Genomic DNA, 15,234 nt, shown 5'->3' with positions numbered 1-15,234 from the left:
ATCTGAGACCATTTCCTCATGTAATGGTGACTGTCCACCCTTCAGGGGTATAAAATTTTATATATTGTGGAGATTAATTGGGGCTCGTAGGGAACCTTGGTGCATAGCATTTCGCAGTCCAATGTTTTTTCTAGGGACAGGGTAGGAGACCTGGTGGTGAAAAAATGTCTGATCTGCAAGTAAGAATAAAAAAAGTGTTTTAGGGATTTGGTGCTGTTTTTTCAGTTCAGAGAAAGTAAATGTTTAAACCCTTCACAGATTGGATCTAGCAGAATATGAATACTTGATGGCATTTTTCTTTGCCATTGATGACATCAACAAGGATCCCCATCTCCTTCCCAACATTACTCTGGGCTATCACTTGTTTGACACATGTGGGTACAATCTTAAAGCGATAGATTCCACTATCATGATACTCGCCGGTCATAAGAGAAAAGCTCCAAACTACTTTGGCATGGAAAGCCCTGAAGTCGCTGGTTTTGTGGGTGATACCATTTTCCCGACGACTCTTGCCGTGGCTGAGCTCTTGAATGTTTACCAGCACACACAGGTAGGTTGTCTCTTCTGAAATTGACATGGACATTATTTTTCTATGACGAAGGATGAGCTGAATATCCACTTGCCGACCAGCCTATAGTAAAATTATGTAATTTGTTTGACATTAAATACCGGGGTTATGGCGGCAGCTAGTTATTTATTTATTTTTTTTTTACTATAGCTTATTCTCTTTCAGATAAAAGTGGCCCTTGCAGGTGGAATTGCCTCGGGATCACTTTTAGGAGCGGCAGTAGGGTTGCTCCCTCCCACCACTTCCCAGTCGTTCCCGGGCTTATCTGACCAATCGTCGAAGCCCGGGACCAATCTGACGCTGGGAGTAGCTAGGTATCAGGGACGTGCGGTGATGTCAGTGGCTGGTATCAGAGCCAGATACACACAGGTTACATACACCGCGATCATTAGAGCAAGAGAAATAATTCTAGCGCTAGACCTCCTCTGTAACTCTAAACATGTAACCTGTAAAAATAATTAAAGCGTCGTCTATGGAGATTTATAAGTACTGAAGTTTGGCGCCATTCCACCAGTGTGCGCAATTTTAAAGCATAAGGCCTCATGTACAATGCCGCTGGCAAACGGACGTTTAGGAGCAGTTGGGCATTTTTTTCAACTGCTCCTGAACCCTCCTCTATGTTATCTTATCAGTACATGTACACTGGTTCGTTCATAGTCATTTCTAGGCTGTTGTGTTTAGAGGCGTTTTTTGGAACCCCAAAAAATGCATTCAGAAGCTGTGTTTAGAGGCATTTCAAACGCCAAATGTGGCTAAACGCAGCTAAACGTGACTAAACGTGGCAACTCGCATTTAGCCGCATTTTGTTTACAGGCATTTTTCATTTTTGGCTATTTTGAAAAAAAAGGAAAAAAACATTTTTTTTCAAACGCTTCTAGATGCAAACGCGGCTAAACGCGGTGAAACGCGACTAAACGCAGCATGTAAACACGGCTAAACAGCCGTTTTTAGACGCCGGTTTCTGGCTGTCAAGTTGAATCTTTCAGGAGAGGTTGAACAACGTCCCATGTACATGAAGCCTAACATGTTCAGTATCTATTTACTCGACATAACATCATCTTTCACATTATACAAAAAATTGGGCTAACTTTAGTGTTTTTTTTTTAATTTTTTATTCATGTAACAGTTTATTCCTAAAAATGTGTTTGAAACATTGCTGTGCAAATACCGTGTGACGTAAAAAGTTGCAACTACCACCATTTTATTACCTAGGGTGTCTGCTAAACCAATATATATAATGTTCTGAGTAATTTTTCAGCAAAAAAAGATGATTTTTACATGTAGGAGAGAAGTGTCAGAACTGGCCTGGGTGGCAAGGGGTTAATTACCATACGTAAGTAATATACAAATAGTTATTATGTATTGTTTTTAAGGTAATTTATTATGTTTTCAAAATCTGTGCTCAAGCAGGTGGCTTAACGGACAAATAAGTTTTGCTGGCGGTATCGTAGCGCTGCCCCATTGATTTCAATAGGGAGTAGCGGTGGAGGAGTGTTGAGTTCACCGCTCCAAAGAAGCTGCTGGCAGGACTTTTTCTGACGCCTTGCCAGCGCACCGCTCCAGTGTGAAAGCCCTAGGGCTTTCACACTGAAGTGAATGGAGCAGCTGTTTTAGGGTGGTTTGCAGGTGCTATTTTTAACGCTATAGCGCCTGCAAAACGCTCCAGTGTGAAAGGGGTCTTACTGTCTGAAGTTATAACTTCCAACCAGTAATTTCACAGTAAATAGATAAATAATAAATTGTTATGTTATAACATATAGAATAATGAAATATGATTTAGCTTGATTAAAAAAGTACATTTTCAACAGCAGAAGATTCTCATTCTCCCTCTTAACTGTGTGAGAAAAACATGGGATTGTGGGTAAATCTTATACACATAAACCCATGTTTTTTCCTTGTAGTTAACAGAGCTGGGCTGGAAGGGAACATTAGACACACCCCCTTCTATAACACTACAGTGAGAGGCCAGCCTCCACTGCAGCATTTTTATTGGACAAATTGTCCCAATGGTGAGGAGAGACACTGTGAGCTTATTGTCTCAGTCTGCTGCAAACAGAGTGTGTCAGCTTGTATTTAAACTGGATGCTCTGTATGTAGCTTCTGACAGGCTTCACAAGGAGCCCCAAATTTCCAGAACCATAGGACGTAGAAGCTCCACATTTTGACCAGTGGTGGGGTATCTACCTACCCCCCCTCAAATTTGGGGTCTCTGTGACCCTAGGTTGCTGAGCTATGACCCTCAAAGCTCGATCTTTTTTTTTGGGGGGGGGGGATTTATGTTCACGTCTGGAGAGGCTGTACATCGAGTCCGACTAGCACAAATCAGACTGGGGATCTCGGTCACCCTGTGCCCCTAATACCGAACACAGGGTGATTTACACATAGGAGGGGCCAGGGGAGCTGGACAAGGAGTTTCCAGAGGTCTCCAAAGTAAGCTGTGTTCCACAAGCCCCCCACCCAAAGTGACTCCCGTCATAGTTAGCCATTAAAATTCATTAAAGTGTATTTTTTTTTTTAAATGTGTTTGAAAGACTGCTGCACAAATACAGTGTGACATAAAATAGTGCAATAATCGCCAAGCAGGAACACTGCTTTCCCCTACATATTATTAACGCAGGAATGAAGTGTAGTATGTAACTTTCTGGGTCTGACTCTGTTCTGATCTACTCTCCAATACCTTCAATGGAGGGCAGGTGAGACATCAGGGGTCTAATGATCCCTGATGTTTCATTAATGAAAACCTGTCACAAAAAATAAAGTTTATTGAGAAAAAAGTATAAAATAATAAAGTTACACTTAAGCACTTAAACCACCCCAAACATTTGGAGCCCCATATCCACCACATACAAATGTAAACGCACACTTTTTTGGGGGGAGATATTTATTATAGCAAAAAGTAAAAAATATTGTTTTGTTTTCAAAATTGTCGCTCTTTAAAAGCTTATAGCACAAAAAATAAAAAACGCAGAGGTGATCAAATACCACCAAAAGAAAGCTCTATGGGAAAAAAGGTTGTCAATTTTGTTTGGGTACAACGCCGCACGACCGCGCAATTGTCAGTTAAAGTGACACAGTGCCGTATCACATAACTGACAATTGCGCGGTCATGCAATGTTGTACCCAAATAAAATTGATGTCCTTTTTTTCCCCACAAATAGAGCTTTTTTTTGGTGGTTTTTGATCACCTCTGCGGTTTTTATTTTTTGCGCTAGAAAAAAAGACTGACAATTTTGAAAAAAAAATATATATCTTTTACTTTCTGCCATAAAACATATCCAATAAACTAAAAAAATCGAATTTCTTCAAAAATTTAGGCCAGGATCTCCAAACTGCGGCCCTGGGGCTAGATGCGGCCCTGTTCTTGCCTTTATCCGGCCCTTGGGGCACTATTCCTCCCAGTGATATGTGACGCTAGTCTGCCATCTGACACCAACAAATGGGCGCCATTTCTCCCACTGACACCAAGAATGAGGCACTATTCCTCCCAGTGATACCAACGATGGGACACTATTCCTCCCCCGATACCAAATGTGGCGATGTTTACTTCCACTGATGCCAGCAAAATTTCCACTCACACTAGCCACAGTCCGGCCCTCCTAAAGTCTGAAGGACCATAAACTGGCCTTTTGTTTAGAAAGTTTGGAGACCCCTAATTTAGGCCAATATGTGTGCTGCTACATATTTTTGGTAAAACAGTCCCAAAAAGCGTATATTGATTGGTTTACGCAAAAGTTATTGCGTCTGCAAACTATGGGATTGATTTATGGACTTTTTATTTTTTATTTATTTTTTTTTTTTTTACAAGTATTGGCGGCAATCAGCACTTTTTAGCAGGACTGCGACATTGCGGAGGACAAATCTGACACTAAGTGACACTTTTTGGGGACCAGTGACACCAATACAGTGATCAGAGCAAAAAAAAAATGCACTGACACTGTATAATGACACTGGCAGGGAAGGTGTTAACATCAGGTGCAATCAGGGGTTAACTGTGCTCCTAGGGATGGACTGGGGGATGGACTGACTGGAGGAAGAGAGAGATCTGTGTTCCTGATTAGCAGGAACACAAGATCTCTCTCTTCCTCTGTGACAGAACGATGGTCTGCCTTGTTTACATAGGCAGATCAACGTTCTGCCTCTCCAGCGAACAATCACGGGTGGCCGTGCGCCCCAGAGCCGCAGAAGAGAAATCACGTACCTTGACAAGCAGTGGCGGAACTACTGCCATAGCAACCCATTCAAACGCTATGGGGCCCGAAGCCGCTATGGGGCCCGGTGAGGATGACAGCACCACTGTGCCCCATACAGCGTGACGTGTGCACACCGCAGCCAGGGGAAGAGAGAGGAGAGGAAGAGGCGAGCTGTCCGTATCAGCAGAGTGTGATTGCTTGCTGTAAGAGCTTTCATTAGAACTTCCAGTGTTCCCGGGGCTCACGTCACATAGCTCCACCTCTTGGCCCGGCGCCTTTGATAGACAGAAAGCCGGTCCAATGCGGGACGTCATCAAAGGCGTCAGGCCAAGAGGTGGGGCTATGTGCCGATGAGCCCCGGGAAGACGGGAAATTCAAATGAAGGCAATTACAGCGTGCAATCCTGCTCTCTGCTGATCCGGGCCGATTGCCTCTTCCTTTGCACAGGTGAGGCTGTATGGGGCACAGGTGAGGCTGTATGGGACACAGGTGAGGCTGTATGGGGCACAGGTGAGGCTGTATGGGACACAGGTGAGGGTGTATGGGACACAGGTGAGGCCGTATGGGACACAGGTGAGGCTGTATGGGGCACAGGTGAGGCTGTATGGGACACAGGTGAGGCTGTATGGGGCACAGGTGAGGCTGTATGGGACACAGGTGAGGCTGTATGGGGCACAGGTGAGGCTGTATGGGACACAGGTGAGGCTGTATGGGGCACAGGTGAGGCTGTATGGGACACAGGTGAGGGTGTATGGGACACAGGTGAGGCTGTATGGGACATAGGTGAGGCTGTATTGGGCACAGGTGAGGCTGTACGGGACACAGGTCACTCTGTATGGGGCACAGGTGAGGCTGTATGGGGCACAGGTGAGGCTGTATGGGGCACAGGTGAGGCTTTATGGGACACAGGTGAGGCTGTATGGGACACAGGTGAGGCTGTATGGGGCACAGGTGAGGCTGTATGGGACACAGGTGAGGCTATATGGGGCACAGGTGAGGCTGTATGGGACACAGGTGAGGCTGTATGGGACACAGGTAAGGCTGTATGGGGCACAGGTGAGGCTGTATGGGACACAGGTGAGGCTGTATGGGACACAGGTAAGGCTGTATGGGACACAGGAGAGGCTGTATGGGGCACAGGTGAGGCTGTATGGTGCACAGGTCACGCTGTATGGGGCACAGGTCACGCTGCATGGGGCACAGGTCATTCTGCACTGGGCACAGGTCACGCTGTATGGAGCACAGGTCACACTGCATTGGGCACAGGTCACGCTGTATGGGGCACAGGTCACGCTGCATTGATACTAGATACTTCTAATAACCGGAAGGGGGCAAACCATTCACAGCAGGATTGGGGTTTTCCCAGGCCAAATCAAGGGGTCAAAAGACCGGTGGAAAACAAAGAGGAACCAGAGGGGGGAGGAGAGCACAGTCAAAAAAAATCAAGGAAGTGAATAGCGATGGGATCTTTAATCTCAGTTCTCAAGCTCTCACTGCCGCAGAGACCTCCTTGTTGAGTAAAGGTTTGAAATTTGCACCCCCTAAAAAGTTAAATAAGTTTCAAACCTATATGGATATACATAGATTTGTTCGCAAGGTAAATATCAAACGACATTTTGCGACCAATCAAACCATCCATACTATTACTGAACAACAACAAATCCAACACTCAGGGTTATCTAATGCTTCAACGTTCAATCCCCCTGGAACTTTGGCTCCTTCACTGAGGGTATTCAGGGATGTCCTTATACGGGATTTGGAACTTATAAAGAATCCGAATCCACGTATGGATAAGACCCTTGAGGAAGGGCTGGATTCACTCTGTAACAAAAAAAACATAGTGATTCGCCCGGCAGATAAGGGTGGGGGCATCGTCATTTTAGATAGAGATGCTTATCTCCTGGAAATACAGAACATTCTAAGTGATCAAGACACGTATGTCCGATTACCAGGTGACCCAACCCGCGACTATAAAAAGACGTTAATTCCTTTAGTTGACAAGGGTTTTAGATTGGGCATTTTAAATGAAAAAGAAAAACTCTTCCTCATTCCTAAAGCCCCGAGAATTCCCATTTTGTATTGTCTACCCAAGATTCACAAAAGTCTGACTTGCCCCCCGGGACGTCCCATTGTTAGTGGGATTGATTCCATCACGTCCCGGGCGGGCAAGTATATAGACCATTTCCTCCAACCATTGGTGCACACCATGCCCTCATATGTGAAGGACACCAGACATATAATTAATTTACTGTCGGAACAGAGGCCTAATGACCAGACATTGTTAGTGACTGCGGATGTCACATCCTTATACACCATCATCCCTCATCATTTAGGAGTGGCAGCCGTGGAACACTATTTGAAGAGGTTCTCTACCCTACAGGCACAACAACAGACATATATTTTGGAATTGCTTGAATACGCAGCTGGCCATAATTATTTTTGGTTTAGTCATCAGTTTTATCGCCAACAACGTGGCGTGGCCATGGGGGCAAAATATGCCCCCAGTTTGGCCAACCTATTTATGGCCAAGTGGGAGGAGGACGTCATCTATAAAGACCGAAATCCCCATCTTAAGTTTTGGGCTAGGTATATAGATGATGTCCTCCTCCTATGGGATGGGTCCACCTCTCAGCTTGAGGACTTCTTCTCCGCAATTAATGACAACAATAGGGGGATAAGGTTTGTCCATGAGAGCAGCTACGAGAGGATTAATTTCCTCGATCTCACCATCTCTAAGGAGGGTGATATGTTTACAACCATTTCCTTTTTTAAGAAAACGGATCGGAACTCCTTTATCCCCATTGGGAGCTGCCATCATGATCCGTGGCTTAAATCCATTCCGAAGAGCCAATTTACCAGAATGAGGCGTAATTGCACTGACATTAAAGACTACAGGGTACAGGCTGATATCATATCCAAAAGATTAGAAGAAAAAGGATACGATAAAGAACTTCTAGTTAGAACTAAGCAACAAGTTGAAGCCCTTGACAGAGCCTCACTATTGAATGAGGCCCCCAAGGCTAATTTGGGGGGACCGTCATTACCGTTCATTACGGGCTTTTCCACTCAACATTATCAGATCACGAGGATCTTGCGAAAACACTGGCACCTTCTAGAAAATGACAGGATCATTAAAACAATCTTGCCCCATAAACCACAGATTGTATTTAGGGGGGTCCCTTCGTTGCGGGACAGAATTGCCCCTAATGTTGTGGACCCACCCACTCAAAAGGTATCCTTCTTCCAGAATTTATCTGGTTACCACCAATGTCGAAGGTGTCAGATATGCTCACTCAACAGAAGCAAACAGAGAAAAACAGAATCCTTTGTATCCTCCAGTACCTCTAGGGTCCATAAGATCGAACCTTTTGTCACTTGTAGCACTAAAGGGGTGGTGTATTTATTGCAATGTCCTTGTGGGCTGCAATATATAGGCCGTACCAAACGCCCCATGCAGGTCCGCTTAGGAGAACACATTACTAATATCAAGAATGGATATCAATACCATTCGGTATCAAAACACTATGCTTTACATCACAATAGGAACCCTGCTAACACTCTATTTTTGGGGATAGATAGGTACAGTGCACACTGGAGGGGTGGATCCTTAGTCAGAGAATTATCTAGATTGGAAATGACTTGGATCCATCGTGTCCGGTGTTACACCCCTTATGGTTTGAATATAGACACTGATGTGAACGCCTTCATTGATAATGGTTGATTGTTCATGTGTGTAACCTTCATCTGAGATCATGGTGTCCGGAGGTGGGCTAATAAGGTACGGGAAAAAAAAAAAAAAAAAAAAAAAAACTCCCCATAGCACATTCTTCCTTTTTTCTGTTTATTTATTTTTATTAATGAAATTTGGGACATGGAGGGCTGTGTTTTTTATAGAGCATCATTCTCTATGTTCATTTTACATTTGGACTTTCATAGGGCAGTCTACAATCAAACTTCTCTTTGGATTCTATGCTCCATTGTTGCAGAGATGGACCAATATGTATAGGTACACACTGACGGTGTGATCGTCTTTAAGTTTTATTATTATTATTCATTTAATTTTTTATTAGAACACAAAGGGTTACTCTATACAAGAAAACCTTGGAACCTAAGGGTTAAATTTTCCTTGACTTGATGTTGCATTAGCTCACTAGGGTCCCCAGTGGCGAATCTACCTAGTTTCAGCCCCAATTAATGATAATATCAGGCCACCTGGGCATTTTTACATAGATTTTTTTATTTAAATAGATGTTATTTATTTAACAGATAGTTTGTATTTTTGTTTTCATTTTTTGCTTATTATGCATCTAATATCAGATGCGGTATTTTCCGATCTGAATTTCTGCATCCCTTTGACATCCATTTTTTTGTGGTCTATACGCTGTTGGCAACAATGGAGCGTATAATCCTATTCGCCCTGTTATAACCCTTTTTGCCCGGGTTGTGACGGTATACATGGTAGTGAATCAACAACATACAGTTTCCGCTTGCCCCATACAAAGATGGCGGCAGCGGCCTCGGACGCCCTGATCACAGAAGGGGGCGTTCCTCTGCTTTGAGTTCCCATATAGGTGGTGTGTCAGCATGCCGCCCGTACCCCAGGAAGACGACAGATTTGTCGAAACGGCGTAGGGAGGAGCGGCGTGCTGACGTCACCACCATACCACGCTGAACCCGGAAGAAACGGGCAGCAGCTGAAGCCGGCCGGCGCTACATGTTTTTATAAGCGATCTTTACTGCACAAATTGTAAGTGCTTTTCTTTTATAAATTAAAGTGGATTTTAACTGTATTACGCTATGGAGCATTTCTTTCCTATTTATCCATGGTCTGTGAGCGGATAAATCACGTTTGGATTGATTTCCTGGAGAGGTGGCTTCCGATCTGCGCACTGACAGAGACCCAGTGGCTGGGGGACACAGCCACATGTGTGCATGATCTCTGTGACAGGAGATCTTTGGATCTGGTAAGGGGCTTACCTTACTTGAGGTGGAGGATCTTCTCTCTATTTTAACATCACGCTCCCTACGGAGATAATCTTTATATCACTTGAAGGAAGGGTGTCTTTCTCCCTCTATCCAACCATTTTCTACACCCACAAGACCTACAGTTCATTTCAATCTATGACTAAATGGACTCTACTTAATCGTTTTTGTTTACTGAATGTTCCACTCATTTTTTTTGCATGCGATTCTTTTTTTTTTTTTTGCATGCGATTTATGTGCATTTTTTTTTTTTTTTTTTTTGTTATGAAACAATTCACTTGTGTTCATTCATAATTATGGTATTTTCAGTTAATATGATCATGTATTTGCACTAGCAGCGCAGCCTTTAAATTGTATAGCTAGTAAGGTGGAGGTTGTTTCACATCTAAGGTTGCAGCAGCATTTTACATTTCAATTTTCGGTTTGAGATATTTGTCTTTTCATCACACACATGTGGGGATCATTTCCACTTATGGGATAGCGCAGTATTTTTTACGATATTACAATTGATACTAGGGTGGCTGTGGGGCGGGCTGTTTGCAGGGGGGGCCCCATACAACATTTTGCTATGGGGCCCTGTGATTTCTAGTTACGCCCCTGTTGACAAGGATCTGGTATGAATATCATGGGGGAACCCCACACAAAAAAAAACAAAAAGTATGGGGTCTCCCCAATTCTGTTCCACACCCTTTGAGTCTGTGGGATCTCCCTAAATTCTATTTGGAGGGGAGCAGCAATTTCAATAAGGCAACATTAAAAATGGAATTTTCATATCAATAACATGCCTGGGGATAGACATGTGCACTGGCGATAAAAATCATTAATTTTCATTTTTATTTCATTTGTTTTGTTTTGTTTTTTTGATTATCAGGTCGTTCGCTATGATCGCAATTCGTAAATTTGTAATTTTGAAAATTTGTAAATTCATAAATTTGAAAATTTGTAAACTTGGAGATTCGAAAATTCGAAAATCCAAAAATTCAAAAGAACGACGAACTAACTAAAAATAACTAACTATTAAATATTATTTAATAATAATAACCTAACTATTACTAACTATTAAATGATAGGTATTGGAATTTCCTTCAAATTTGGCTGTTAGTGAACGTAACAAATATGAATTTATCCAAAGTCCAAAGTTACAAATTATCCAAAATAACAAATGCCGTATCTAAACTAATGAAATGGAACAAAATAATAATACATAATAATAATAATACATTTTTATTATTATTATTATTATTGTTATTTATTATTATTAATTTGTTACGTTCCATTCTTTTAGATACAGCATTTGTAACTTCGGATAAATTCATATTCGTTACGTTCACTAACAGCCAGATTTGAAGGAAATTGAAATACCTATAATTTAATAGTTAGTAATAGTTATTATTAGTTAGTTATTATTTCAGATTTTCAAATTTTCGGGTTTTCAGATTTTCGAATTTTGAATTTCCGTATTTTTGAATCTACAAATTTTTGAATTTTTGAATATTCAAATATTCAAATTTACGAATATTCAGAAAAATATTCGAGTTAAACGAGTTTTCATTAATTTGGATATTTCCAAATTAACAAATTTGTCGAAATTCGTTAAAAAACTAATTTGGAACTAAAAGAATTGCACATGTCTACTGGGGGATGCTCTGACTGCCTGTGAAGTAGCACATCTCTAAAAAAGTACACAACCTACTACAAACAACATTTACAAAGAAATAAATTGATCCCAGCACAGAACCCTGAGGGACTCCACTACCCACCCCTGACCATTCCGAGTACTCCCCATTTATCACCACCCTCTGAACTCGCTCTTGTAGCCAGTTTTCAATCCATGTACTCACCCTATGGTCCATGCCAACAGACCTTATTTTGTACAGTAAAACTTGCTTTTTTTAAAAGCTAATTAACCTTTATAATTTTTTTTTTAATGTGGACTAGTTTATAGCACCCTCCTCACCCCCAGCCCCCTCTGCACTAATCTATTATGATCTCCTTCTTCTGCCGTCATTGATCATGGTGGTTACTAGACATGTGCAATTTGTTTTGGTTCGAAACAGCACATTCAATAATGCCATGTACACACGACCGGTTTTGCCGTTGGAATAAACTCTGAAGGTTTTTCCGACGGAATTCCAACGGAATTCCGCTCAAGCTGTCTTGCATACACACGGTCACACCAAATTCCGACTGTCAAGAATGCAGTGACGTACAACACGTACGACGGCATTAGAAAAAGCAAGTTTATTAGCCAGTGCGCCACCCTTTGGGCTCCTTCTGCTAATCTCTTTGGAACAGCATACAGACTTGCGGTTTTTCCTATAGTAATTTGTTCCGTCGGAAAAATATAGAACATGTTCTCTATCTAAGTCCGTCTGAATTTTCAACGGAAAAAGTCCGATGGGGCATACACACGGTCAGAATATACAATGAAAAGCTCCCCTCTGACTTTTTCTGATGGAAATTCCAACCGTGTGTAACCGGCATAGGAGTTTCTCTCTACTTTAAGAGACCAATACCTACAAGTCCTACACTATTCTGTCCCTATGCACTTTATCAGCAGATACCCCTATGCTTTCTTTATCACAGCTAAGTACAATGTGAATGAGGCCACTGGGAACTTCCCCTCTTTATAGCAAGCTCGCTCGCACATAGTAACCCCTCTCCCTCCACTGCTGAATATTCTAAGCTCCATGACCTACCATGCCACCTGAAACCTGTGCTCCACGCTTTGATAAACAATCATGCCCTTTACTTTTTCATCAAAGGCCCAACAGAAAATATCTGACATATGAAAATAACTCATAAGCCTCCTATATTTTGTTTCTTCAGATCAGTCACCGAGTCACCGACCCTCTCCTGAGCGACAGAGAGAAGTTCCCAAACTTTTACCGCACTGTCCAGACCAGCTTGGTTTGGTATGAGGTGGTTATAAGATTACTGAGATTGTTTGGATGGAATTGGGTTGGTATCATCACAACCAGTGACGGCACCGGAGAAACGGAACTGAGGGAGCTGAGAAAAGAAATGACTAGACATGGGATCTGTATAGAATTTGTCACCTACCTGACCAACAATGTGGACATTAACAGGCAGAGGACAATGGTTATTGGGAAGTCAACTACGGATGTCATTGTTGTGTGTGGACGTTTTTTATTTGAATACATTTATTTTTGCAAGGAACTGAAAGCTCTCAAAGAGAATATCACGTTAATCCTCAATGATTCATGGAATGTCATTGGATATTCAGACCTCAGCCTAAGAGAATTATTTAACTGCAGCATAATACCTGCATATCCTGCTCGCTACATTCCTGGATTAGATGTTTATATGGATAATGCATGTCCATCCAAACGCCCAGCTGATCCATTGCTGGAGGATATTTGGCTTAGGAAGTTTCATTGTTCTACTTCTAACCAGAGAAAAAATGATTTATTTCAAATATTAGGATTTCCCCATAATGTGACCTGCACTAGGACAGAATCAATCGCATATCACTTTACTGACAAGCATAATGCAAAGTTTTATTTCATCTATACTGCAGTATACATGCTGGCTCATGCATTGAATAATATGAAACTGAGCAAAAATAAATCTAAAAAATATGGATTAAGAAAAAATGTAAGTTTATTTCCTGATACAGTAAAACTTTGGTTTGCGAGCATAATTTGTTCCAGAAACATGCTTGTAATCCAAAGCACTTGTATATCAAAGAATTTTTTTTACAGGGTATAAAAGAGAAGAGAGGCACCTCTAAGTGTAGCAATAAGTTGCTAAATGTTGTACCTTCATTAAATGTAACCATATTGCTACACTTAGAGGCTCCTCTCTTCTTTTTTATACTCCAGTTCTGACATGACGCTACTCTTATATCAAGACATTGCTTGTATATCAAGGCAAAATGTATTAAAACATTTTGCTTGTCTAGCAAAACGCTCTCAAACCAAGTTATGCCGTGTACACACGAGCGGACTTTTACGGCAGACTTTGCCCGGCGGACTTTTCGACGGACTTTACGACGGACTTTTTTGAATGAACGGACTTGCCTACACACAATCCACCAAAGTCTGTCGAATTCGTACGTGATGACGTACGACCGGACTAAAACAAGGAAGTTCATAGCCAGTAGCCAATAGCTGCCCTAGCGTGGCTTTTTGTCCGTCGAGCTAGCATACAGACAAGTGGACTTTTCGACCGGACTCGATTTCGACGGATTGATTTAAAACATGTTTCAAATCTAAGTCTGTCCAACTTTTGAGAAAACAAAGTCCGCTGGAGCCCACACACGATCAAATTGTCTGACGAAATCCAGTCCGCCTGGCAAAGACTGCCGTAAAGTCTGCTCGTGTGTACGCGGCATTACTCTCAAACCAAGGTTTTACTGTATATGTATTAGTGGTCCCCGGGTGACAAACATCTAACTTACAAACAACTCCTACTTTCAAAAAGAGGGAGACAACAGGAAGTGAGAGGAAATATCCCCCTAGGAAGGGAAATTCACTCCTGTAAGTTGTCATGGGAAAAAGGTGTCTCCACTGAAGCTTTATCACCAATTACCAGTGGTCGCTGGTGTTGTTTGTTTTTTTTTTTTTTGAGGGGGGGCAGCAAACAATGCACCCACAGCCACCCCCCCCGATCTGTCGGTCGGCCCCGCACTTACCCCATCTATGGCGTGGGCAGCGCTTCCCTCCTGGCATCTCCTTATGGCGGCCATGTGTCTCCTCCCTCCTCCTTCTAGGCCAACAGGATCACTTCTCCTTTTGGCCAATCAGAAAATGGGTCTTTCCCACTTCCTGATTGGCCGGGAGGAGAATCTACGTGACAATAGGGAATATTAATTTGCTATTGTCACACAACTTGATGGGCTTGGGGCACAGTGCTCTGTGCCCCGAGCCCATCCTTTTTTAAAGCCTATTAGACTCAGGCTCTAATCACCTGCTTTAAAAAAAAAAAAACCCATTGGAATCCATGCGTCCACCTCCCCGCATGTAGATTAGGAGGCCGGATGCATGGTTAAGGGGGCAGTGCCCCTGCACCCTTAACTATTGCCGACCAGCCGCCGCAGTTTTACTGCGGCAGGTTGGCACTGTTGCATGAATCGCCGTCATTGTACGTCGGCTGCTTTAAGAAGCTATAGGGGCACGATGCCGGAGCCGATGCACGTGGCCATGGCCACCCTCCAGCCACCCGCAATCGCTCATCAGAGAGCCAGAACGGGGATCTGTCAATGTAAACAGACAGATCCCCGTTCTGACAGGGGAGGAGAGAGAGATCTGCTGTTCCTAGTGATCAGGAACAGCGATCTCTCTCCTCCTCCAGTCAGTTCCCTCCCCCCCTACAGTTAGACCACCTCCCTAGGGAATACTGAACCCCTTGATTACCCCCTAGTGTTAACCCCTTCCTTGCCAGTGACATTTATACAGTAATCAATGGCTATTTTTAGCTCTGATCGCTGTATAAATGTCAATGTTCCTAAAAAAGTGTCAAAAGTGTCCA

At 42.7% G+C, this 15,234-nt stretch overlaps 1 protein-coding gene across 1 annotated transcript in view; it reads left to right on the top strand.

The window, feature by feature from the left end:
* The first annotated feature begins 286 nt into the window (after positions 1-286).
* Positions 287-15,234, top strand: part of LOC141129646 (vomeronasal type-2 receptor 26-like) — a 30,807-nt gene continuing 15,859 nt past the window's right edge. Inside the window, exons 1-2 of the mRNA XM_073617775.1 lie at positions 287-550; positions 12,571-13,359. Of these exons, the coding sequence (XP_073473876.1) occupies positions 287-550; positions 12,571-13,359 (1,053 nt within the window). The remainder of the gene's footprint in view (positions 551-12,570; positions 13,360-15,234) is intronic.

The sequence above is a fragment of the Aquarana catesbeiana genome, linkage group LG01 (assembly GCF_042186555.1).
Source record: "Aquarana catesbeiana isolate 2022-GZ linkage group LG01, ASM4218655v1, whole genome shotgun sequence".
In the NCBI taxonomy this organism is placed as follows: domain Eukaryota; kingdom Metazoa; phylum Chordata; class Amphibia; order Anura; family Ranidae; genus Aquarana; species Aquarana catesbeiana.
This window is presented reverse-complemented; position numbering and strand designations above follow the sequence as displayed.